This window comes from Podarcis bocagei (assembly GCF_964188305.1).
Source record: "Podarcis bocagei genome assembly, chromosome: 9".
NCBI classification, from domain to species: Eukaryota; Metazoa; Chordata; class Lepidosauria; order Squamata; family Lacertidae; genus Podarcis; species Podarcis bocagei.
The window spans coordinates 39,824,797-39,851,641 of NC_138134.1; the positions used below are offsets into that span (position 1 = coordinate 39,824,797).

Consider the following 26,845-nt stretch of genomic DNA (forward strand, 5'->3'; position numbering starts at 1 on the left):
ACAGTGCACAATTCTTCGTAGGAAACGTTCTGTCCTTCTGCACACTTACGACATTGTTTTTAGAGGGCCAAGCTCTGAGGATGACATATACGCGAAGGCCTCCGTTTACCATTTATGCAGACGGCAAACTCCCACCAACATCAGTAGCTGCAACAAAAATGGTAACAGTATGCCACTCTACCAAGGGCAGTTTATTGTTCACGGTTTAACTGTAATACCAATCCATCTCAGTCATGAATTACTTAGTAGTTTTGGATAATATGTGCCGTCTGAACCTCAAAATGTGCCTATCTATGCAACAACAGAGAGCATGTCAGTAACCTATTTCAAGATTCATGTGAGGAATTTTGTATTTAACTCCTGCATCTTATTTGGTACATGGGGCACTCCTAGTGTATAATGAGTGGTTGTGAAATCCTTCACTATCTCCTCTTAATTTCCTTAACAATGAGATAAAGAGCACAATCTGAACTCCTGGAGGGAAGTAGTGAGTGATGGGAATCACTGCGGCATCTGGTGTTCCACCATTTGTGGCAGCCAGAGTAGAAGGTGGGGCGCGAAAAGAATACATTTGCTGCACCACCTCCAGGCTGGCGCAGCAAACAGGCGTGGCTCAGACGCCTCACAAGATTTGTCAATAGATACAAGCACCTTAGGGTCCAGTGGCTCCTTGGCTAGATCAGTTCCATATTCCTTCATTCCAGGGTTATATTTCACCCCATAAGTAACATTTTTAATGCCAATTTTTATTTTCAAAAAAGAGGGGTGCGGCTTATGCGGTGGAAACCATTATGTGGTGAAATACAGTAAATGCATAGCTTAGCCTGGTCTCTTAACCCCGCCCTGCAAGCCCCCCACAGAGAAGTAGGCCCACTGCAAGGGGCCTTAGGCGCACACCCCTCTAGAGCAGGCAGTTTACAATTGCTGGGCATATCCACGGGCCCAAGCCACATGCCACTGGCCAGGACCTTGCCATCACATTTCTCCTCCATCTCCATACTCCTCTCGGGTGAGGCCTCCTCAGCTGCTGCTTTCGCTCCTCGCATGAGGCTGCCTCATCCTCCGTGGGTTGAGGGCCGGCTCAGCCAACAGGCAAGTTCCACAGGTAGGAACAGGAAGAGGCTGGGAAACAGCTGTGCTAAGAGCAATTTCAATTACAAAAGCGGGCAAATGCTGTTAGGCAAAACTAATGCCCCCCGGCAAGGCATTTTCGCCACTGCGACTATTACGTGGGGAATGCTCTGGGGACAGCTTTTAGGGGTGGTGGTGCAACTATTATGCAGTGAAATATGGTACATTGACTACCACTGGTAGTAGCTTCTCCTGTTCATGCATTCGGTGGGTAGAGCAGGGACCTCCACAGTAGGCCACTGCCACTCCAGGTTTGGATTCATTTATCTGTGTTTATTTCCTTTCAGTGGAGAGAAGCCAATGCTCCTAACAAAGTTCAAAAAATTCCTCCCCTCCAAAAACACCCACTTCCCTGATCCCAGCTTTCTAAGATATCCAAGTCCCTATGGTATCTTACAAACCTTGATTATTATTATTTTTTAAAATCAAAGCACTAAGCATCCTTTGGAACATTCCATTTTATTGTGTCCACATCAAGTTGGATTTGATCTAGTCCGTGTCTTTGATCTAGTCATAAAGAACTATCCTTACAACTAAGAGCTTAGACACTGCAATGTTTACTAGTGCACCCTTCATAGAAGCACTTAAGCTTGCACTAGAAAAGTGGTGGAATCTAGTGCATTTATAGTGGGATAGCATTGTGCCTTACTGTTCATAGTCATAGAACTAAAAAGTAAGAAGGAACTCCAAGGGTCATCTAATCCAACTCCCTGAGACAAAAGTGATCCTGATTTCTATTTCAGTTACTACTGATCTATGCTTCTGACACCAGTATGGCAGTATGACAACCTGCAGCACCGGGAAAAAATATGTAGATTGCATAATACAAAGTACCCCATTCAATTTACACCTATTTGTGTATGTAGATTATTTTGCAAAAGATTTTATGATTTTCCTTGTGCGAATGATTTCAAATTCTTCAGTGCAGAATTTGAAATTCTTTGATAAATATTTCATGGCCTGTACCTCCAGATAATTTCTCAAACTGATATACAGAAATTCACCATGTCACACAGCGCCATAAAAAGTGAGAAATGCAAATAGAGAAGGAAAATGACAGTGACAAGTAAAAACAGAACTCTAGGAACAAACTCAGGGTTTCTGTGAAGTCAGTTATTATCAGACTGAGCACAAAAGATGTAAACTTGGCCAATAGTTGCTTTGTGAAAATGCCAGATAAATTTTAAAGGAGGAAGTTTGAAAGCTCAAGGCAGCACCCAGCCTCCGTTTAGCCGTTTTACTGCATGGATGTCACACGCGAAGTTGAAACGTATGAAGGATTCCAACAGCACAGCCTACGGCTGGAGGAAAGTATAAAATGATAAATGGGGCTAGGTACTTAAAAAAGAAAGAACTGTCATAGGAAAGACTGAAGAATTAGGGGGAGACAACTAAATCTACCCAGCTGACAAACAAGTTTTGCTATGCTTGCTATATTGTCATCTTGAGAGTTAGCCATTTCACATTACCAGAGCTGTGGCCATGAGGATGTAAGCAGGGAAGAGACAGTTTAGAAAGTTTTTGTTTATATGTCAAGCAAATTTCTAGCCAACTAGTACAAAAGCCAGGATGATTGTTAACTTAGCTGTCAACATTTAAAAACATTATAATACATGAAAACACATGAATACCACTTCTATTCAGAGGATTTGTGGTTTCTTGGTACCACAGACTCACCTTGCCTACCCTGATAGGTTTTTGTCGCATCTCCAACGTTCCAGCTGTAAGTCCACACAAGACAAAGCAACAGAACTTGCTGTTTGAAGGAATGTGAACAAAGGGGGTGAAGAAGAGTACATTTCTGCTATAGCCCTGCTTCCTCAAGAACATTTGCTTCCCTTCCTAACAGTGGAGGAAAAAAGCCATTGGAGGGGAAAAGTTCCAGTCAGAAAGGCAGCTAATCATATCTTGTTTGTAGGGCTATGGCTAATAAAAGTATCCCCAAGGCTTAGCTGGAAGAAAAAGGTTTGTGCAAATGTTAATCCACAAATCCCATGAAATAAAGGAAACAGACTGCAGCAAACACCTTTAGTATGAAAACAAAGTTAACAATGGAGGCACATTCTGAGGAATGGTAACTTGGTAAAGTTATTGCAAGAGAAAAAATCCAATTGCAAAAAGTCATTGAACAGACAAGAATGTAATAAGGAATGATTTAAAATGTACTTGATACACACATTACATTAAGACTTAAACTAAACCATTTAAAGAAGCAACTGAATCATTTTAACATATAATACATAATTGTACAATCCATATAAACTGTGTTAAGTTATTTTTACTTCATTTATATAAACACAAAAAGCAGTGGATAATGTGCAATTGAGGATGCTCCATAACAGTGAATTTTAAAAGGCTATAAGAGAACAGAAATGTATGTTTAATAAAGGTTACACTATTGATTGAGAAAAGAAACAATCAGTCATATTAGTCATGTGACATGGTCTGCCGTTCAACAGAAGCACACACAACCCAGACTGGCCTCAGACTGTCTCTTTAAAAAGTCATCAATCCAAAGAGGGTTTCTTACAGATTATATACACTGTGTACAAAGTGTGTTGCAAAAGGCACTTCTGAATTTAAGGCAAGTAAAGGTATTTTTTTTAATAGACATTTAAATATTAAAGAAGTAGGGCTATGGTCTGCTTCTCCAACAGTTCATCTTTACAATGCTAAAATGTGTTTTCAAAGCTTCAGACCAAGAGGGCAATTCTATATTTAGTGTTTCTGAACCACAAAATTGAATGATCCAACATTTTTTAAAAAAGCTATTTGCTGCAATTCCACATATCAGCCAGCCACTGATATTTTGTGGATGTTGCTTGAAGGCCTTCCTTATATTATTACTCTGTAAAACATTTATTCTTTTAACACATTTACATGAAAAAAGAATCTTTAGAGAAGCTTAATACATTTATATAAAATATCTGATGTTGATACAAACCATGAGCATCTCCCTTTGAAAAAATTCTCATCTAGCCACCACAATTACCGGAGATCACGAACATCTTTGTCAGTGCAAATCTATATTTCCCTACTACAGAAAACCATCCACCCTCAAATACAAAAAAGATCTGTTTCTGAAATGGCAAGTTACATTTGGTTACATCCATCCACCCTCCCAAACTATTATAGTAATTATTATCAAGGGGGAAATTAAAGCTGCTTGTGCAAGTATCATTACAAACAGTCCTCCTTATACAAATTCATTGATTCTCATTAGGTGTACAATATTCTTGGTTGATCAAGGGATCTTCATGCTGTGGTCCTATTGCTGATCTTCAAGCCAGGATGGAGCATCTACTCCAGGCGTTTTCAATTTGATATGGAATAGTTTAAGAGTCTGTTCAAGCTGTTTTTGATTCCCCGCAAAGTATGCTGCAATGGCATTGTGGAACAGAACAAGCTGATTGTGCAATACTTTCACCTGTGGACAAGGATAAAGTTAAAGATGAAAAGGCATGTAATTGAATATCGAAGATGATCAGAGGTTAACCCCAAGGTGTTCCAGTTTTAAGAACAAACAAATAGTTTTCCAACATTCTTCACAGTTAAAAAGCTGTGCAGATGTTGAATCAGTAGCTGTTGATATGAGAGGAAAACAAGAGTGCAGTGTATGGAGGCAAAGAGAGTACCCAAAAATTTTGGAGCTTCAGAGTTTAAAAAATCCTACATTCTTAAGCCACAGCACACCCTGGATTATGTCAAGTATCTTCCAACAAGCTACCATCATCAGGAGGTAGGCCAAACATTCTACATCTGCAGACATTCTTCAAAATGACAACAGCACAAAGCACATAATTCAAATGATGCTACATATAGATGAGTGGTTTTTAATTATAAATAACAAAAAAGGGGGATGGACTGCCACTTTCTTCACAGGACATTGCTGAAGAACACTTCAGCCAATATTCCAATCTAAGTGTCCCGGAGGGACAATGGACACCATTCAGGTGAAAACAGTAAGAATGAATTTCTATCAGATATGTCCAGAAGAGCAGAACAAATGCTGCAGATGACTGAATGGATGGAAACCCCTGAAGGAGACTAGTAAAATAAAAGTTGTGGACTCCTATAAGAGAGGCGTCTGCTTCATCTTTTCACATACATACTCAATTTTGATCCGTGGATATTCTTAAAATTTAGCAGTACTATCATCCTTTTCTGTTATTATTTCACCTCTGCAAAATTGACTTTTGTTTCCTCCAGAACTACCTACCTACCTCTCTCTCCCTCTCCCTCTCCCCACACATCTTCTAGCTTAGGACAAAAACTTCCATGAATCTGATCCACAACTTATGCCATAATAAATTTGTTAGTTTTTGAAGTGTTACAAGTCTTTTTTTAGTTTTGCTACAATAGTTTTGCTAAACATGACTATCCCTCCAGAACAGGCATAGGCAAACTCGTCCCTCCTGATGTTTTGGGACTACAACTCCCATCATCCCTAAACATCAGGGATGATGGGAGTTGTGGTCACAAACATCTGGAGGGACGAGTTTGCCTATGCCTGCTCCAGAACGTCTGGAAATATGCTACATCAGTTAACTGTAGCAGTTACCATTTGGGCTCCCTGCAGCAATTTTTGCTACAAGGCAAACAAATACGATCTCAATTGATATTCCTTCCCTTTAATAAGCAAAAATATAGAGTGGCAATCTTGCAACACATCAAAATAAAAGCCAGTGTGAAAAAAGGCATCAGTGCTGTATGGCAACTATTTGTTCATTGTTCACTTCTTCTACTATTCAGTCTTTTGGGTGTTTACAACTAAAGGCTGGGAAACCAGACTTCGTGGGTGAACTATGTGGGATGGACACACTTAAAATAATATGAACATCTGATTACAATACTCAGACAGCACACCTAGACATTGCTGTATTTTACTGACTAAACAGAATTTTAAAATCAAGTGTTTTGAGTTAGATTTATGTATTCGCTTATAATTCACAATACTTTTAATGGCAGCCCATAATAGTCAGCAATACTCATACATACCAATAGAGCAACACTGACGTAAAAGAAAGCATAAAAGCCCCCAAAATCGTATTCCAAACGTTGGAGGTCCCCCAGAACTGTTGTTTTTTTTTTGGTGCAGGGAAGGAGCAAAACTGAAAGTTCTGTAGTGCAAGCATAGGATACAACCCATCATATCTGAATACTTTCTATAAAAAGGGAAGTGGCAACAAGGAACAATGTATGCTTTTTTCATTTACTATTTGAACGCTAAATGCACATCTATAAAACTAGCTTGTGTTCAAAATGTTCAGAACTGTTGAGAATGTATGGGACAGAGCACATTTTTATGAATGCTGCTATAACTGTAGCTTTATCGTTTACTAATGTCATCATTAGAAGACAGCAAAGGCTTTTAAATGCATTTTTGAATTATTGAAGTAACCTCAAACTAAAAGATCTGTGTGCCATGCCACATATAGTTATTTAAGATGACAGATCTTCTGGAAGTTCCATTGTCCTGAAGTTTTAACACTTTACATTTATTTCTTGGAGACGCAGGTGCTTTAAAGGAGTGTATGGTATAGAACTCAGCAACTTAAGGGAGAAAATTATAGGTCCCATAGCTCCCACACACCCTTCTAAGATCAACGCAGTGCAAAAACAGGATATTGCAAAACAATTATGTTCCCTCAAATCTTCCCATGAAGAAGTGGATTTCACTACAATCCAGAGGCCTGCAAAATTATTTTCAGGCAATTATTTATATTCCTATATTCCTCTATCTTTCAGTATCAAATATTTAAAGGCTTCTTCTTAGCCACAACTTTGAATCATTAGCTTTGAATCTCAAATAGCAGGTATGTCCCTGAGGAAAGCTGCGAGAAGGCTAAAATCCTGTCCCCTGAAATCTAGCTTTCTGTATGCTGTTACTGCTGATCAAATGATTGGCACCAACAGTGAGCATTCCTTGCCAAGGAACGACCGGAAGGACTTTAAGGTTCCCAATTGTTCCTTGGCTGCTACATTTCTACCAACCCCACATGATGTCAGGTGTGGTGCAGGAGGGCGTAGCTTGGGGAAAACAGCCATACTGGGATCCATGCCAGGTCAAACTATGCCCACAGGCTGGAGATTCTCCATGCATGCTCTAAAGCAGAAGAAATTTTAGATCTTTTTCTTGTGTGCATGGAAGAGAAGGAAGAGGGGACTGCTATGTCCAAAACTAATCCACAGACATAAGTAGTGCTTCATGGTTATAAATAGACAAAATCAAGAAGAGTGATTTCCAAGAGAAAATGCCCCCCCCCCTAATTTGGGTGCCATAAATTCCTCTGACCTTTGCCTGCATGTGGCTCAAAACCAAGGGGAACTTACCAGAATTTGCTGTTCCCCACAGTGAATAAATACTATATGAGGCACTTATGGAAGCACTAGTGTGCAAACAGAAGCATGCTGATCCTAGCAGGACCTTCCATCACTGCCACAGATTGCGTCATTGCAAAACTATTTACACCAGATGTGGATGACATTTCAGAATATTCTGCTACTCAAAATGTGCAGAGATCTATACAAGAGTGGATATTGTTGGTTACATTTAATAAGGTGCAATCTGTGCAAACATAGACTAGGCTAGAATAACAGGTAGTGCTACTAACTGTCAAAAGAGTTTTTGACATCTTACAGACACTTATCACTGCACATTGTTGGTACAGCTTTTTATTTTTTGTGAAGAGAGCAAAGATATCAATTTATCTTAACATTTGAATGGCTGCCAAACCTCCTTCCCCTTAGGGTGTCTATAGCTAATGAAGTCATTGTGACAGAATTCAAAGACAATCAACATAAGAATTATTGACCTTCAAATTACTATCCTTAGCAAATTTCTGAAAATGATGCAAAGGGGAAACCTGCAGCATTTCAAGTAAACTGACTATCTGACAAATATTACAGAACCGCATTCAGTCCATAGGATGAAGTCTCCACCTTCCCCTCCTTTCAACCCACGCACATCAGTCACAGCTTGCACACAGCTTTTGCCACTCATTTCCCTGTAAGGAGCCAACACAACAGCTATAAATATGGAACTGTCTTAGAAGTACATATATAGAATCATAGAATCATAGAATCATAGAGTTGGAAGAGACCACAAGGGCCATCGAGTCCAACCCCCTGCCAAGCAGGAAACACCATCAGAGCACTCCTGACATATGGTTGTCAAGCCTCTGCTTAAAGACCTCCAAAGAAGGAGACTCCACCACACTCCTTGGCAGCAAATTCCACTGTCAAACAGCTCTTACTGTCAGGAAGTTCTTCCTAATGTTTAGGTGGAATCTTCTTTCTTGTAGTTTGGATCCATTGCTCCGTGTCCGCTTCTCTGGAGCAGCAGAAAACAACCTTTCTCCCTCCTCTATGTGACATCCTTTTATATATTTGAACATGGCTATCATATCACCCCTTAACCTCCTCTTCTCCAGGCTAAACATGCCCAGCTCCCTTAGCCGTTCCTCATAAGGCATCGTTTCCAGGCCTTTGACCATTTTGGTTGCCCTCCTCTGGACACGTTCCAGTTTGTCAGTGTCCTTCTTGAATTGTGGTGCCCAGAACTGCACACAGTACTCCAGATGAGGTCTGACCAGAGCAGAATACAGTGGCACTATTACTTCCCTTGATCTAGATGCTATACTCCTATTGATGAGACCCAGAATTGCATTGGCTTTTTTAGCTGCCGCGTCACACTGTTGGCTCATGTCAAGTTTGTGGTCAACCAAGACTCCTAGAGCCTTTTCACATGTACTGCTCTCAAGCCAGGTGTCACCCATCTTGTATTTGTGCCTCTCATTTTTTTTGCCCAAGTGCAATACTTTACATTTCTCCCTGTTAAAATTCATCTTGTTTGTTTTGGCCCAGTTTTCTAATCTGTCAAGGTCGTTTTGAAGTGTGATCCTGTCCTCTGGGGTGTTAGCCACCCCTCCCAGTTTGGTGTCATCTGCAAATTTGATCAGGATGCCCTTGAGTCCATCATCCAAGTCGTTGATAAAGATGTTGAATAAGACCGGGCCCAAGACAGAACCCTGTGGCACCCCACTAGTCACTCTTCTCCAGGATGAAGAGGAACCATTGATGAGCACCCTTTGGGTTCGGTCAGTCAGCCAGTTACAAATCCAATGAGTGGTAGCATAGTCAAGACTGCATTTTACCAGCTTCTTTACAAGAATATCATGGGGCACCTTGTCAAATGCCTTACTGAAATCAAGGTAGGCTATATCCACTGAGTTCCCTTCATCTACCAGGCTTGTAATTCTGTCAAAAAACGAGATCAGGTTAGTCTGACATGACTTATTTTTCAGAAATCCATGCTGACTATTGGTGATCACAGCTTTCCTTTCTAGGTGCTCACAGACTGTTTGCTTAATGATCTGCTCCAGAATCTTCCCTGGTATTGATGTCAGACTGACTGGGCGGTAATTATTTGGGTCCTCTCTTTTCCCCTTTTTGAAAATAGGGACAACATTTGCCCTCCTCCAGTCTGCCGGGACTTCGCCTGTTCTCCAGGAATTCTCAAAGATGACTGCCAGTGGTTCTGAGATCACATCTGCCAGTTCTTTTAATACTCTTGGATGCAGTTCATCTGGCCCTGGAGACTTGAATACATCTAAACTAGCCAAGTATTCTTGTACTATCTCCTTAGTTATTCTGGGCTGTGTTTCCTTTGCTGAATCATTTGCTCCAAATTCTTCAGGTCGGGCATTGTTTTCTTTATCGGAGAAGACTGAGGCAAAGAAGGCATTGAGGAGTTCAGCCCTTTCTGTGTCCCCTGTTTGCATTTCACCATCTTCTCCTCTGAGTGACCCCACTGTTTCTTTGTTCTTCCTTTTGCTATGAACATACCCATAAAAGCCTTTTTTGTTGCTTTTAACCTCTCTAGCAAGCCTGAGTTCATTCTGTGCTTTAGCTTTTCTGACTTTGTGTCTACACGTGCTGGCTATTTGTTTGAATTCCTCTTTGGTGGTTTCCCCCCTTTTCCATTTTTTGTACACATCCTTTTTTAATCTTAACTCAGTTAAAAGTTCTTTAGATAGCCACCCTGGCTTCTTTAGGCACCTTCCATGTTTCCGTCTCATTGGTATTGCCTGACGTTGTGCTTTTACTATTTCCCTCTTAACAAACTCCCAGCCATCATGAACTCCCTTTCCTTTTAGTATTACTGTCCATGGGATCTCACCCAGCACTTCCCTAAGTTTTATGAAGTCGGCTTTCTTAAAGTCCCTAAGTTTTATGAAGTCGGCTTTCTTAAAGTCTTATATGTACCTTCAATGTGGTAGGTACCAAATTGCTGCTTAACATGGTGCAAATAGAACTATTAACCAGTCAGATAGTGGCTCATTATATAGTTGTCCTACTGCTTTAAACTAGCACTTTTAATCAGTGGGCTATTACACATGAAATAAATCTTTTGGGAGGTTTGCCTTTGCTCTATTTACTTGTCAAATAGAGAATAAAAAAAAGTCTTGGCCCCTTTTTGTATAGAAGTTCATTGTACTCCAATTCTGACAGCAATCGACACTACTTATATGTTAACAAGAATAGCTATAGCTGTTACATTCCACATATTTAGCCAAAATGACATATTTGGTCAGGAAACAGAGGTATACTAATGGTAGTACTGCAACTGGAACTCAATGATATTGGCCAGCAAACACTGACCAACCACCCAAAATTACAGAGTTTGGTTTCCAGTAATACCCTAATGTCAGAAAGAGAAACATTCAGTTCATGTTCTGAGCTTTTCTCCAAAAACTGAAGCAAGTAAGCATACAACGTTAGACGACATCTCAAGCTTCAGATAAAAAATGAATTTGCAATCTAATTTGGAACTCAAAACAAAAGCAGTTCTAGGAAGGGAAGAGTGCTGGCAAAACTTATGCTTACCAGACAATAAATCATTTTAATTTCACCAAATATGACAACTATTTCAGAACTGAGAGGGCTAATATCACCTCTAGAAGGCGTCTATGTGTCACACTTTCCCTTGCAGTAAAGCAGGACTGTTAATTGTTGTGGCTGCTCATTACATACTTCTGCTAGACTATCGATCAGTGGCAGGGGTTGAAACTTGTGTCCATGTCACTGTAGCTCAGCAGCCAAAATTACCAGCAGGGTTAGCGTTCCACTCCTCCCTTTACAGTGGTGAACTTTTATAATCAGTTGAACCCTGATTTTATCTGTCTTCAAGGGCTCCAAGGGTCCTCATGAATAGTCAGGTACATTATCAACCCCTTGTTGTCAATATGGCACTGAAATAATTTTAAGGTGTCGTGCTACGCACAAACAAGAAAAACAAAAAGGAGTTAAGAATAGAAAAAGAATCCGATTTAATGCTCTTACTCAAATCTATTCTAGGACTTACCTGCCAGAAGTTTAAATAGTTTAGAAAAGAGACAGAAATAATCAAATTCAATAGACTGCGTGATCTTATATATAGCTGATAATGCAAAGTTGAATTTCAAGTATATAGCAAATTAGGAAGTAATGCAGTTCCTTACCTTGTTTTCCTCCAAAAACTTCAATTTAACTGATACATCATTGCGCATTTTGTCATATTTCTCCTTATGTATTTGGAATAGTTGTTGCGACTGCTCAATTTTTGGCAATGTGTTTGCATCTCGTGGGCCAAGATTCAGCTCCTCTAGATCTGTGCGATAAGCATCATATTCAATCCTGAGAAGAAGAAAGAATTAAAATGACCTGTGCATATTTGCATGGAGCAATAGAAACGTATATAATTCTGCCCCCCATTTTAAAGGCTTACATATCATCCCTGTCCACGCAAGTAACCCAGGTATCAGTTCTTGCAATCAGAAAAAGGGAACAAAGGCTCCCATTTGGGAATATGATATGGACCGAAGTAATCACAGAGTGATAACCAATAAGTCTGTCTGCTTACTTAACAGCAATCTATTGCTCTTCTCACACTACCCTGGGTCTCACCAATACATGTAACAGATGTTTTCAAAAGATTACAAATGTATGATAATATGGGGGAAGCTAAAATCTTTTATTTTGTCATGTGGAGCCACTTACAAATAGTTCCACTTTCTGTGCCTGGTAGGAATTGGTTAAAAATAAGCAGGGGAGATCAGATAGCATTCATATTGCAGGTTTCAACAATAATGCTCATGGGAGCATGCAGGGTATTTTGCAATACTGTAAGCTACAGAACACGGGTGGCAAACTTTTTTTGGCTTGATGAGCCATATCTTTATCTGACCAAACCACATGGGCCAGCTTTGATAGTACAACCCATCTGTCAATCACCTGACTTCATTATGATTGAAGACTGGCAGGTGGGCTGTCCCACCCATGAAAGTCCATTGCACAGCACTTCCTAAGCACTCTACAGCCAGTTGGTTGTTGGGCACTTGGGAACCACAGTATGTGGGGCTTTGCTGCTCCTATAGCACCAAGTAGTCTGCCTTGAAACTGAAGAACAAGCTTCATTTTAACAGCGTTTCAATGCAAACCTTTGGTGCTGTATGAGCAAGGTGCACCCAACAAGTGGCGGGAGCGCACCCTTCTCCAGTAGAGGAAAAATCAATAGCAAACTTTAAGCTCCTAATTATTACTTTGTAGGCATGTTGATACCTGCTCCAATGGCGGGTGTGGTTTAGGGAAAATGGCTCAGCAGGCCAAATAGAGAGGTGTAGGAGGCCAACCTTGGCCTGTGGGCTACAGGTTTCCCACCCTTGCTTTAGAATATTTTTAAGCAATAATGGATGGCATTTCCACCCTTGACTGATCTCTACCCTTCCCCTCATCAATGAGACTATAGCACTCTATGAGGGAGATACTGACTTTTTACGACTTTGCAACTGGGTGCCCTGGGAGTCATTTTGTTGGAGCAGAACTGCAGAGGAAGTGTGGAACCAGCTAATGACTGCCATCCACCCAGAGAGCTACAGAACCAGCAAGGCTGAGCGCCCCTCCTTCAAGTTTTGCCTTTTGGAATGCCTCTTGCATGGGTTTGATTGTCTGAGGGCCCTTTGGTGACAGACAGAAAGAAGTACCAGGGAGGGGTGTGTGCAGTTCAACACATCTTTGGGTGAGACAGAGCAATCCGGGTGAGAGCCAGATTGCTATCAGGAACAGCGAATCTCTGAGTGACGGATGGGTGGCAATGTGTAGTGTCATTTATGTGGTTCTGTCAGTGAATGGTTTCATTGTCTCCTGGTGCTTCTGCAGTACATTTTTGTTGAGTGGAAGGAGTGATGGGTGATAGCGGTTGTGACTGAGTGGGAGAGTGATTGTGTGTACTGGTGGATGTGTGTGTAGTACTGAATGAGTAGTAGGTGATGTATGATTTGTATAAATACAGGCAGAATGTGTGTGTGATGTGTATGTGTTAACGGGGTAAGTGTTTCATTTTGTGAGTCGGAATGTGCCTTGGCAAGAGGGAGGCTGAACTCTATATAAAGATGTCTCAAAATCTGTAGCTTTGCTGCTTTTTTTTAAATGTTTTATGGCAGTGAATTATATGGTAATTTCTCAGTATTCATTGTCTTGTCTTGTATTGTAATTGTTATTTTGTAAACTGTATAGAGACTGTCTTCAGTACAGAGTATACAGAGTAGTATATATTAAATGAGTAAGATAAAAATAAAGTCATTTACAAGCAAGTACTGGAAACTATGGCATAGCCAGATCTTTCTCTGAAATGTTCCTCACATCAACTCACACCCTCAAATAGATTAATTTCGAAGATGAGCAGCAGCTTCCTTCTTCAGCAGTGGAAAAGGACCAGAAAGAAAAGGTATGAAAAAGGCTGTAGCTACATAATATGGTTTCCTGACATACTTATAAATTTGTAACTGGTGCATCAGTTGGGTAGTTTTCACCTGCCCTCCACATCCCTGTTTCCTTTTATGTCATGTCTTAAGCCCGAGGGCAGGGACTGCTTTGTTTGCTACTGATCTCATGTAAGCTGGTGAGGGCTTTCGGGCTAAACAGCGGGGTAAAAATGCCTCAGACTGTATATTTGAATTTGTTTCTGTGGACAGTATGTCTTAATGATATCTAAACTCAAAATTCAACAAACAACTAGCCAATGTGTTAAAACTACATACTTCAGGAAGACATCAGATAATATTGTATAATCCATTACCTGGCACTTTCATATTGTTTCACGGTTATTAACGTGTCCTCAATAGTTTTGTTCACCAAAGTGTTCACACTAGCAATAAAAAAGTTAATTGCCCCAAGTAGAGTTTCACCGTTTTTAGCAAGAAGTTTCTGAGTATCTGCATTGTATCCAAATTCCTCCTGTTAAGAGATTGGAAATATAACAGTGTTTTTGAATGCTTAACTTTCCATTATTTATTAAACGCCAAATTATTGACACTATTCATAGCAATCAAGAGACTTCAAAGCCTTAAAATAGCCTGTGTTAGCTTACTAATTAGCTTCTCTCACAAAACTGAATTCTCCATTTGTAAGAACTTTAGTCTATATGCCACAAGTCTATAATCATTTTAAAAGTGGAATGGCTTTTCTATGGGTAAAAATTGTGGTGTCCTGTTTGTACATAACACTACGATAATTTTATTAATCCATGGCTTAGCTAATACGTGCAAATCATACCCAGTGGTTTAATTATGGTTCATTTACTTCCAGCAAATCATCATCTGAAGCCATGGTTTATTTTTAGCTTATGAACTTGATTTGTTTTAACTATGGCTTAGTGTAATGCACAAACACTCAAGCATTATTGGCTAGTTGGGCTACTGCATCCCAAATGCTCACCAAACTACAAAGGCACAAGGCAAAACTAGCTGAAAAACAAAGCAAGTTTTGGAGAAACTGTTGTCTGATCATCTGTGGAATAACTCACGGTTTGTATAAGAAACCATGGCTTAACATTAAGCACAAATAGGTACAGCTTCTGCCCTAAATTAGCTTATTGCAAAAAGTGAAACAAATGTGCAGAGATTAGCTAGAGTAGGCATGGGGAACCCCGGCCTATGTGCCAGATTTGGGCTGCCAGGCCTCCCCACTTGGCTTGTGAAGCCATTTCCCAAAACCATTCCCACATGCCTCACAACTGATGTCATGTGATGTTAGATGTGGGGCAGGTGGAGACATGGTTGGATCAGCTGCTTACACAGCCAACCCCTAGGGAATGCAGGACCAGAATATCTGCACATCGGCTCTTGTCTGGCAAGTTTAATCCTGTGGGGCTCAAGTGCATGAGCTAGGTCCCCCCCCCCCAGGAACTAGCTTGCATATTTGAACCCTGCAGAAATCAGGATGCACAAGGGGTTGAACCCTGCTGGGGATTTCAGTGCGAACTCCCTTCCTGGTCAGGGATACTTTTGCTCCATTTTAGCTGCAATTTCAGTTGTCCATCCCCTTTCTTTTCTCTAGGCAGGGAGATGGTGTCCACTGAAATAGTTGTAACACCAGGTGATCTGACCTGATAAGTAAAAAAGGCTCCCCCGCCCCACTGAGCGAGAAAGCTAGTGATTAACATGCAAGGCAACAATTCATGCTGTTCTCTTTTTTAAAATTATGCTATCTGTTATCAGGCAATCGTACTAAAAATTAGACTAAACAAATGGAGGCATTTCCAATTTTCCTGTAACTTTACTATTTTTCTATTGCAATTCAATGCTTACATGGAGTTCTAATGATTTCAAACTCAAGTCTGCAAATGTATCTCCCAGCTGTCTTTGGGTATTCACCATCTGGAAAAGCTGTGTGGACAATGTTTGTGCCAATTTCAGGACATTCTCGTACTTCTTTTTGTTATCCCTCAGTATTTCTATTTGAGCTTCCAATTCCAAATCTACTGTTCGTGAGCCTCGACCCAGCTTCTCAGAGATAATCTGGCGAGTGCACTGCAAAGTTTGCAAAACAAAGTGTAAAATTACAATTTTCTTACAATCAGGCAGTATATTTGCTAAATAAATAAAACACACCCAAGAAGCTTTCTTCACAATTCGTAGCCTGTTTAGGACTCCAAAAATTATATTAAAATACTGAGTACACCACACTAGCGATTCAAATGTTGATCTAGAACTCTAAAAAGTAGATATGTGATCCCTGTAGTATGTATCCACTCACTTAACTCTGTAAAAAGCCAATTAGAGCAAGCTAGTACAATTCATACTGGTTCTGTATGCGAAAAAAGAACAAGTGTATTTTTCTGATTAAAGGGTAAAAGTGTCATTTTGGGTTACTGCTGCTATGTAGCCATTCGAGACTGAAAAAGCTCATTAAAAAGATTTCAATTCATCCTGAAAAATAGAGAGCAGATTTTAGTATTAGTCAATCTTCTGTGTGGGCTTAAGTAAATATGCTGTAACACACAAAGAAACTCACCAATATTCTGAATAGTAAACCAAGCACAGGGCCACAATGAAATGTGAAGAAAGAAACCACTGCATTTTTTTAAAAAGTTGCAGGAACTTTAATGAGGAATACTGTCCTCAGCAACTGATGAGGCAGCAAAACAGTGAGCAGATAAACAGAAAGCATGATCAAGAGCAAATACAGCAGCAAGTTTTGAAACAATCATAATTCTTAAAATTTTCCATCAACAAAAAAGATCAAACATGAAAGCACAGAATGATTTGGAATGCACATAATAGACTCTGGGAGCAGGGAGCCAATTCACAACCCTGCTTAAAATTACCAAGTTCCATATGGCCCACTTCACACACAATACAATTTCCTGATTCCGCATTGAAAGAAATTCTAACTTTCAATAGGTATACATGTAAATGGAAAAAAACAATGTGGAAGTCATGGATCACGGATATAGCCAGTTAGCCACTCCCATGCTGAAAGTGGCATTTATATACTGTAATTGCTGTGAATCAGAAAATGAGGGAGGGAATCTAAGCATGTGAGCCTGAACTTTGTTGAAATAATGCATGCAGATCAGCCTTAACATGCTATGTCAACATGCAGAAGTGAGGTGCACAAAGCTGAGGGCAAGGTAACAGCCAGCCCATGGACACATTTTGTCACTCATTTATAAATGAGCTCATCTATGAATAGGTATAGACAGGCACATTAAGTTTCTCCATGTGATGTGCACATACATATGGGAAAGATGTAATGTGTCTTTGAACTAGCTATATGAGGAAGAAATCCATTAATGGTTACTTATACTACATTTTCCTAAGCTGAAAAAGTTTGGCATCCTAGCGTTTCCTTGGTGCCTAAAGTTGGAAACTACGGTGATGTCGCCAGTTTCTACGGACCTTATTTGATGTGAGATTTTTGGAGTAATCAGTGAGTTTGTTTGGGCCATGGGTGAGAGCCAGGCGACTGAGAGGTGCTCAAGGAAGAAATGTGTCAGAAGAAGGAATTTATAGCAGTCTTTATTTATTAGTAAGCTATATGAATGGTTTCCCTGGTATTTTTGTAACGTTTGTTGCTGCTGTTTTAGTTTACTGTACACCGCTAAGATACATTTTTGTATATTAAGTGGTATACAAATAGTGTAAATAAATAAAATATCCTTCCCAGGTTTGGAAGAATACCTCCCGCTGCCTTTAGTATAATTATGCTAGTAAGAAAAAACATAACTCAGAAGCAAATATAGTTTGTTTTCTATTTTAAGTACATATATAGCTGTAGCAGTATAAGCAGTCTTTATAGGTAGGGCAGAGTCTTGTCCTAGTAAACAAGAGTATATTCCAGATTAAAGGTGTGAATATTAATTTCACTGGGAATATGCTGCAAAATGACGTAATAAATTATACACCCTAAGCACAATACAGCACCATTAAAACACACACTGCCCCTTCCTTTCCAATCTAAAATCTACCGACTACATAATGATCAGCACACATAACAATGAAATTAGAGATCTTATTGTGTGTAAATCTTACACACGTGTTGCATTTCTTGCCAATTTCAGCAGTTCTGTTAGGAGATGACCAATTCAAATAACTTCAAAGCAATTACTTAATAGCCCACTTTATTAAGAAGTTCACACAGTACTCAAAATAATCTTGAAGAAGTAAATTTTAGAAAAACAAATTAGGTTCCTTATTACATGTCACTATTCCAAATGCCTCTCTTCATCCCAAGGGGTCACTGTAGCAGAAGGAGATTAAATTTTCAAAATGCACGTCAGTCTCTTAAGACTTCTAAGTCTGGTAAAATGCCAAATCTTTTTACATGTGAAGTATTGGAAACAGTGCTTCCTCTTAGCCAACAGGCCAAGAGAGAATGCTTAGCTTGCATCTGTGGGATCTAAACTGCAACTATGAAATACAAACCTTGTAAGTGTTTAGGCTCCATCTTCTTACAAGCTCCAGCTTTTCCATGGCTGGGTTCTTCGCCTCCTCTGCTAGCACAACCGGTCCACTTTTCTGCTGCATTCTTAGATTGCCTGTTTAGAAACCAGATGTAAATAGGCATGCTGAAGTGTGCCACTTAAACAGAAGGCTACAAAGTAAAGCATTTCCCGCTTCATTCTGAAGTGAATAGCACACTAATCTCTGTGTTAATATTATGGTGAACCTTAAAGAACAAGATTGCTTGGGTATTTGGATTTAAGTTACAATAGTCAGTAATTTGGAGATCTTAATTAAGAAGCTTTAAAATACTTTGACAAATTATCCAATACGGACAGGATATTAGAAAATGCTACAAAGCAGACTCAATTAATTACTGCATTTGCCAGCTGTTGCATTGTTCACAATATGAACTAATGTCCAAGTACACTGATGAATTAACAATTCTCTCAGCATGTGGAAAATATGCAGTACCTTGTATTTTCACTAAAGGCATGTGTTGCAGTAAAGCTTATGAAGACTTGTTCTTTTAAATATCTGCATAGCAGTTATGGTTACAAGCCTACACACATTTAACTGGAAGCCAGTCTGCTGAACTCTATGGGACTTGTTTCAGAGTTGAGAGGAACAAGATCAAGTCACAAGAGGACATCTACATGACATAGTAACTATGTCATCTCACTTTTAAAAAGATATGCAGACAGAATTAACTTCCCTATAACTAATATACAAACAAACAAACAAACAAACAAACAGATAGATAGATAGCTCTGACAGTTAAATACCTGTACAGCATGCTTGAGTGCTGCTCACTGTTGTCAAAGGAAGAGGCACTCTTCCTTCCAACCCCATCTTACTTCTATAGCACCCCATTACTCAAGAAGGCTTCAAATTTTTTAAAGCAGATGTCTTTCCAGTATGTCCACCATGTGAGCTGTGGTGAACCTAGGATGTGCCTACCATGTGTTTGCACGTGATGAATCACCCCTTTCAGATGTTTTTATGCTCAGAAGACATGTGTGAAGAATCACACAGTGCTTCTAAAGTGACTCTAGTGATGACTACAAATTCACTGCAAGGTAGAGGAGAGAAAGCAGCCACATTGGAGTTTCATCAACCAGAAGGCTTTTTCAGTGCACCATATTCCAAATCAGAATTATTATCCCAAATTCATGCAATGATTCAGTTAGGCATCTCAATAATTTTGAAATGATTTTTTACCATGACCTTCAAAATCAAGAGAGCAGTGGAACCCAACCATAAGTAGAAGTTAGTAAAAGAATTGCAAGCAAGGCTGTGAATTTTAAAATGTTACCATCAGCACTCTATATTTAGTGGCATTGAACTGCAGATAGGGAGTGCATAAAGTCTGCTCTTTTTACAAACACCCACCAAAAACAAGCACAGAATTGTTGGAAAACATTCCAAATTGCAACATATGCCTCACCTATACCAGTTTTATGATATGTTCCTTCATAGCAATACTCATAGCTAACTAAAAAAAAAAAGTGTGGCATTGCAGCTTGCTAGTACAAAGATGAACTGTCAGGATGGTGTTGACTCCCACAGATGATGTTATTTTAGTATACAGGATAGAGCATGTTGAGAAGAAGCACACCAGCTCCTGCAATTCTAAAAGCTGCAACCTGAGATGTTTGCTATGTGAAAGCTAACAATCCAGCAGGAACATGTTTGGGCTATGACCTAAACATTAACAACCAATAGCAACTTTAGGAAGGTATCAATTCATTTGATTTCTACAGATGATCCAGCAGAGCCACAAGCAAGCAGATTTTAAATTGCTGTAAACCAAAGTATTATCAATTCATTCTAAGTGGCTCATACAATTACTGGATAGCAAGTGCTTTCTATAACCTTTAAAATATGTTCACAATTCCAACCATGCATGAATTTAATTTTTAAAAGGCTAAAACATGAAGGTCTCAGGTACATTTAGAGATTTCAGTGCTGATCACTGACACATACTCTCAACTTCATCATACCTCAAATAATGTCTGCAGAATACCCTACACACAAAAGCCTTCCCCAAACTGATGTCCTAAATGGGTTTTGGGCTAAACTGCCATCAGCCGCAGCTGGCATGGCCAATGTCCAAGAATGATGGGAGGTGTCCAAAACATCTGGATGGCATCTGGATGGGGGAGGCTGCCTTATACAATAGACCTGGGAAATACTCTACCCTTTCAGAACGAAGTACCAACACTAGACTAACTTGATCAAAGCCAAGCAGTCCATGGTATAGCCTTGGAAATTATATATTCCTGTTATAATGGAGAACTAATGGAACACTACTACCACTACAAGAGAAAACTGCAGTAGCAAGGTCATTCCTCAAATCATTCTCCTGATGATAATATTTGTTTGATCATGTTTAATAGTAAAGAAAGATAGTATACAGAAAGAAAAATGCACTGGTTACTTTGCCAAGTGACAGAACCATGAAAAAGCAGCTGTTATGCTTAGCAATAGCAAGTAAAGGAATCATAACGAATTATCTGCTAACTTGGGAGTTAGTATTGTATAAGCCAGAGTGTTATCTGCTTAAACCTCTGAATACCTTTCGGCATAATTAAATCACTCCCTTGTTCAGCCAGTCTGCTAGCAGCTGCGCTGCTAGGAGATACAACAGGTGACATGGGTAATGACGAGGGACCTGAAAACGGGACATACACCATGAAAATCCATCCTTATTCGATCAACACATTACATGTACAGAAAATACTGGAGAAACTAGACTGAAACTTGTACATCAACATTTCATGTTAGGGCTGCTTTGAAACAGAGGCAGCTCCATTATGGGGGCTGCTCCACAGGGCAAGCCCTTTTGTGTATACTGACCATTTATTTATCTCACCACCACCACCATGAACTAGCCTTTAGAACTCAGCAGAGTTTTTTCATGTACAAATTCATTGAATGAATTGCGAATAGACATATTCTCCGGCCAAAGTGCTTTTTTTTTTTAACATACAAATGAGTAACAATGAATACTACACAGAACCCCTTTTCTATCATTAATGATGTATTTGTAGTAAATATTCTTAGTTAATCAGTAATTACTTACCTTGAAATGGTCCAGCTTCAATGATTCCCTCTTTGGTACTGTCAAAGCCATGTGATGTAATTTGGGTTTCAGACAGACCAAGTCCAGCTGGTATTGAGTGCTTCAAGTCCTTAGAAATGTTTGAATAAAAAGGGAAATCCATGTAAAGATCCCAGATAAATGAACTTGTAGGCATTATAACAACATATCAAGCTCCTCTATAATAAGGCATTTGACAGCCTAGAATCTAGTTTATGGTGTCATGAGATTCTATTATGATGACTTAACACAGTACAGCTTTGCAGTCTGCATCATATATTTCACTTACATTTGTGAACCAGGTGCTATATGCCAGGGGTGTCCAACCAGTAGATCGATCCCTGGATGACTGTGGTGCACTGCGGGATCCCTATAGATCGGCAGTAGTGATAAACAATGGAGTGAAAGTTCCCGCCCCCCCTGCTCTTTTCCTTTGTTGTGTCAAATGGGTATTTTGCCAACGAGTTAGAAAACATTGTTGTTATAGGTGAGCGGTGTCTGTCCCCCCCAAAAAAATAAAGCTAACATGCTTTGCTATTCCTCCCTAAAAGAAGCTTCGTCCCCCCCTAAAAAAAGGTATTTGGCTTCGTCCCCCCCCCCCTAAAAAAAGGTCAACAACTTTGGCTCTACTGGGAGTAGTTTGCAGTCTTTTGGGAGTTGGATGTGCCTGCTATATACCAATGGTTTACAAGGACAAAGTGGTTTCTATTAGGAACTGGAGAGGGCAATATAACTTGTGGTCCAGAATGCACCTTGATTGGGTCAATATAGTACTTATATCCAATTTCTTTCCTAAAGGATTTTGCTTTGACTTCAAGTATCCCTCTGCCATTTGGAAGGCTTAAGAATGAGACGAGTTCCATCAAGTTCAATGCAACTGCATTCTAAATAAATGTGTTTAGGACATTTAGGACAGAGTTTTATAATTTCTGCCTTAGATAATATCTCTTAAGTTTGGGATACCTTACATATAGAAGCCACTTCTTGCAACAGTTTACTCAACAAGCCAAATTTGGTGAATATAGTTATGAGATGATAATAAAACGTAACAGTTTCTAGCAAACAGCTTTCTATTATCATTGTCCTCATCAATAAACTGAACTAGCCCTAACAGCATGTTAGGAAAATGTGTGGTATCAAGCACAACTTAGTGCCACAAAGTCCCCAGGGCTCCATTCAGAACCAACCTGGGTCTGATACTGCATGAATTAAGGCTTAGACAAGAATTTGGATCCCACTGCTTCTTCCCCCCAATTTAACCTGGTTAAGGAGGGGACAGCAGATGCCCCAGATTTTGAGTTTTCACACAGCAAGCTACATTTCCTCCGCTGCTCAGTGACAACAAAGGGAACTGCTGGTATGCCCAGGTCCTAAGCCTAAGGTATTTACTGTTGCCAGTCCTCCATGCAACTGACCCACAGTTATGGTTTGAGAAAGAGGACCTGGGAGCAAGGGCTGATTGAGCAATTCCAAAATGAACACAAATGTCAGAGATTTGCATCAAATTCAGAAGGTATTTGAAATGGTTAAAAAACCTCAACTCCCTCCATTCCCCAAATTGGGAACTATTTTACCTTAAAAAAAATTTAAAAGTTTTTTAGAAGTTTACATTTAGACATTATGGCAGGCTATAGTTAGATGTTGCTTCAGACTTCAGACTTCAGAAACTTCAGACTACATGCTTCTGCTTTCTTCTTCAATCCTTATTTGCAGCAAACTATAGCTTGCAATTTTATACATACAAGTAAACTGTAATTTGCACTTGCCTGTAGACTAGGATCAAGCTTGGTTTGTAAGCTGGGACAAACCCCAAGACAAACATGTATCAGAGGTAGGGACTTGCCATGTGTCAGGGGAAGGAGGGAGTGCAGAGTTCTAGGTTCATGCACATAATGTCAAACAATGTGCAGCATTACATTTGACTAAGACGTAAGGCTCAATTTAGACAAGCTATTAACTAAATTTAACTTTGGATTTCTGAAATATCTGAACTGATAAACTATGGTTCATGACTTGTTGGTTAATCAAAATAGGAAATGGTTTCAAGTGGATTTACAAACCTCAATATAAACAATTATGGTGAAACAAGAACCCACTCTAGTTGTGATTGCAATTTGTTTTAAACTGTTTTCAATGTTGTATTTTACACTGTGCTGACCAATCCTGGGACCTCATGGTGAAAAGCTAATAATAATAATAATAATAATAATAATAATAATAATAATAATAATAATAATAATAATAATGAAAATGAAAATTAAAGGAGACAAGCATCTCTAGCCCAGGGTTTGCCATTACCTCTGGTAGCAATAGCATTGGCATGTCTGTGGTATGTTAGTGTAGCTAAGATTTTCTCAACATAATGACTAATAATGGCTGAGTAGTTCAAGAAATACTACACCACAGTAAAATGAGGATATAATCAAACCTCAGTTGTTGAACATTATTCGTTCTGGGAGACCGTTCAACTTCCGAAACGTTTGACAACCGAGGAGTGGCTTCCATTTGGTTGCAAGAGCTTCTTGCACTCAAGCGGAAGCCGCGTCAGACGTTCAGGTTCCGAAAAATGTTCGAAAACCGGAGCATTTACTTCTGGGTTTTTGGCATTCAGGAGCTGAAACGTTTGAAAACAGAGCTGTTTGAGAACCGAGATTTGATTGTATAAATGAATCCTACAGCTGCATCCTAATTTGTCCACACCAGGGCTGAAATCATAGAAGTCTGTGAGTCCAGGCTTCTCACTGCATGTATTCTGCTTTCATATTAAAAGTCAGAAACTTACATGATAACTTACAGAAATAAGGAAAGTTGCAAAGGTAGCATTCTGCCACCCAGCAGTATGGCAGAGTTAAGAAACACAGTTAACACCCTGCTACATTTCCCAGCATTGCATAGGCTGATCAACTAAGTAGGATTTTTTTATTTCCCCTTTTTTTGCCAGAAATACAACTTACATTTCAGTTGACTAGCAATCATTGCCCTGACTGGCGGAATAGGCACTGATTTCCTTTGGTATGGATGCTTATTTCTACAAGAAAACTATGTGTGGTTTGGGGTTTGTTAGTTTTTTTAAAGGGGGAGGGAGGGAGGGAGGGAGGGAGAGAGAGAGAGCTGACTTATGGTGTTCCCCTCAGCCCTGGTAAATCCCCTTAAATACCCTCAACAAGATTTGACAAAGATATGAACCAGATTTGCTTTTCAGTGGCTTTCTCAACTTTATTCCCAGGTACAAATCTCAGTTTTCTGAATCATTCTGTTACTTGCCCATTCTGCTAATGCTCTATAGAAGTATGCTGCTCTGTGGGACCTCTGTACAATATTCCTCCCTAGAGTCACTCTCATCCCCTTACCACACCCAACTTTTGGCACATCTGAAACATTTTCTTGTTTTCAACTAAGTGCCAAAGTCTTATAGCAATGAACAAACACCAGGGATTAAGGCTTTAATCTCTAATCAAGAGATCCAGCCTCTATTGAGAAAGGTTGTCAGCATTAGTTTCAAAACCACAATGTTAATGACCATAATAGGCACAAAAAACCATGCCAAAAGCCTACCCATATCTCAATTTTTAGCTCGATGCTTTAAAAGGTTTTAAAAAACATGTATAGTTTCTGTAACTTTTTCAAGGCCTGGTTGGAATAGGGCACCTGCTTTATAGACAACTCTCTCACCAACCTTTTGTCACTTTAATGTAATTCACTGGCAACTCTTTGAAATGCAGAGTTGACAATGACCAAAATCCACAAAGAAACATAAAAATGAATGATGCCTATTCTCAGCTGCCTGTAGCTTTAACTGTTATTAATATGGGTGACCGGACCAACAGGCTGGAATCCAAATGGTCCAAGCTACCCCAAACAAACACTCATATAACTACATATAGGCTACCCTCTATAACATATCCCCCCACTATTCAGCCCATCTCTAACCCTAACTCCCCTTCTCCCACATTGTATGTCGGCACAACACTCTAGGTTTGACAGACAATGTAAGGGGAGATACACACAGGACAGCCCAGACGGGTTGGCAGGAAAACATCACATATAACAGACATACAAAATGGCTAGCTTAAAAGCAACTGTACTAAACTTGAGGGAACTGGGAAACCCTATCAAAAGAAAACACATCACCTTGTATGTAAGCACAATGAAATCACACATTGCCTTTCTACAGGAAATACAAATACAAGAAGCAAACTCCTGAGTGAACCCTGCTTCAGTCAACAATGGGTGGCCCCTGGCTCAGGTAAGGTCTGCGGGGTAGTCATAGTACTCAGTAGAGACCTAAATTTTAAAGCCACAACAGTGCTAAAAGGCAGATTCATTTTTGCTAAAGGGTTACTAGATGGGAAACTAAACTGACAAATGGATCCATAAATGCCCCAAACACAAAACAACTAGAGTTCATCCAAAAGACACTAAGTAAATTCCTCTCCTCCTCCAAAGGGGAAGCAATCCTAGGAGATGACCTCAACCTAAATACGAGAGGCACCTCCCTAAAATACATCCATCCTACAACCCCATGGGCAACCTTCCTCAGTGGGAAACCCCAAACAATTAGAGACTCTTACAAACTACTGAAAATTCAAAGAAACAGAGGCCTTTATGACATCCAGGGAGAAAAGAACCTAGAAGACACCAGCCACACATTCCAGTTTGAATGCCATGGCACAATGTCCAGACTGGACAGAATTCAGCTCACACGAGGCCTGTTCCCCGTGGTAGAAACAACAAACATTGGTAACATTAAAATCATAGAGCACACCTCAGTAGAAGTTACTCTCAAAATAGGAGAGGAAACACAAACAACCCCATCACGGTCCTTCAGCCCCGTCCTAATCACAAACCAACTGGCTAGAGAGAGTCTCTTGAAAACTCTCCAAAGCTACTTTAAGGACAATTATGTGGGCAACATAATAACCCCCTCCTCTGGGACACAATGAAAGTGGTCACCAGAGGAGCCTGGATAAAGGAGAGAGAATCCCTTAAAAAACAAACCTCAAAAATTGGTAAATTAGAACAATAAATTATGACCCTCTCATCACACTACAAACAGGAGCAAAAAACCTCCTTAAACTCATAGAACAAAAAAGAAGGGAAACTGAATCTCTAGAAATCAATAAAACAATGATTAACATCCTATACTCTAAACAACGCTTTTACAAATATGGAGGGAAGAACTGGGGCTGATGAAGGGGAAGCAAGATTCATGAAGCAGCTCCTTTGGGGGCTGATGGATCCAAGTCGACTTCTGGGGAGGTAAGGAGTCTCCCAGGGGGCCCTTGGACCCCATGCCAATGTCAGATGCTGGAATGTGCTGCCCTACAGCTCTGACAACTTTAGAAAA

General features: G+C 39.8%; 1 protein-coding gene across 3 annotated transcripts in view; it reads right to left on the bottom strand.

Annotated features, from left to right (window-relative positions):
* Positions 1 to 3,145: 3,145 nt before the first annotated feature.
* ARFIP1 (ARF interacting protein 1) overlaps positions 3,146 to 26,845 on the bottom strand; it is a 37,555-nt gene continuing 13,855 nt past the window's right edge. For 2 of the 3 annotated variants that reach the window (XM_081208446.1, XM_081208445.1), the window contains 7 exons: positions 21,481 to 21,589; positions 20,974 to 21,069; positions 18,378 to 18,490; positions 15,759 to 15,980; positions 14,249 to 14,406; positions 11,634 to 11,808; positions 3,146 to 4,558 (listed from right to left, as the gene is read on the bottom strand). In XM_081208446.1, the coding sequence (XP_081064572.1) occupies positions 4,400 to 4,558; positions 11,634 to 11,808; positions 14,249 to 14,406; positions 15,759 to 15,980; positions 18,378 to 18,490; positions 20,974 to 21,069; positions 21,481 to 21,589 (1,032 nt within the window). In that variant the 3' untranslated portion in view covers positions 3,146 to 4,399. The remainder of the gene's footprint in view (positions 4,559 to 11,633; positions 11,809 to 14,248; positions 14,407 to 15,758; positions 15,981 to 18,377; positions 18,491 to 20,973; positions 21,070 to 21,480; positions 21,590 to 26,845) is intronic. The other variant, XM_081208447.1, reaches the window with a different exon arrangement.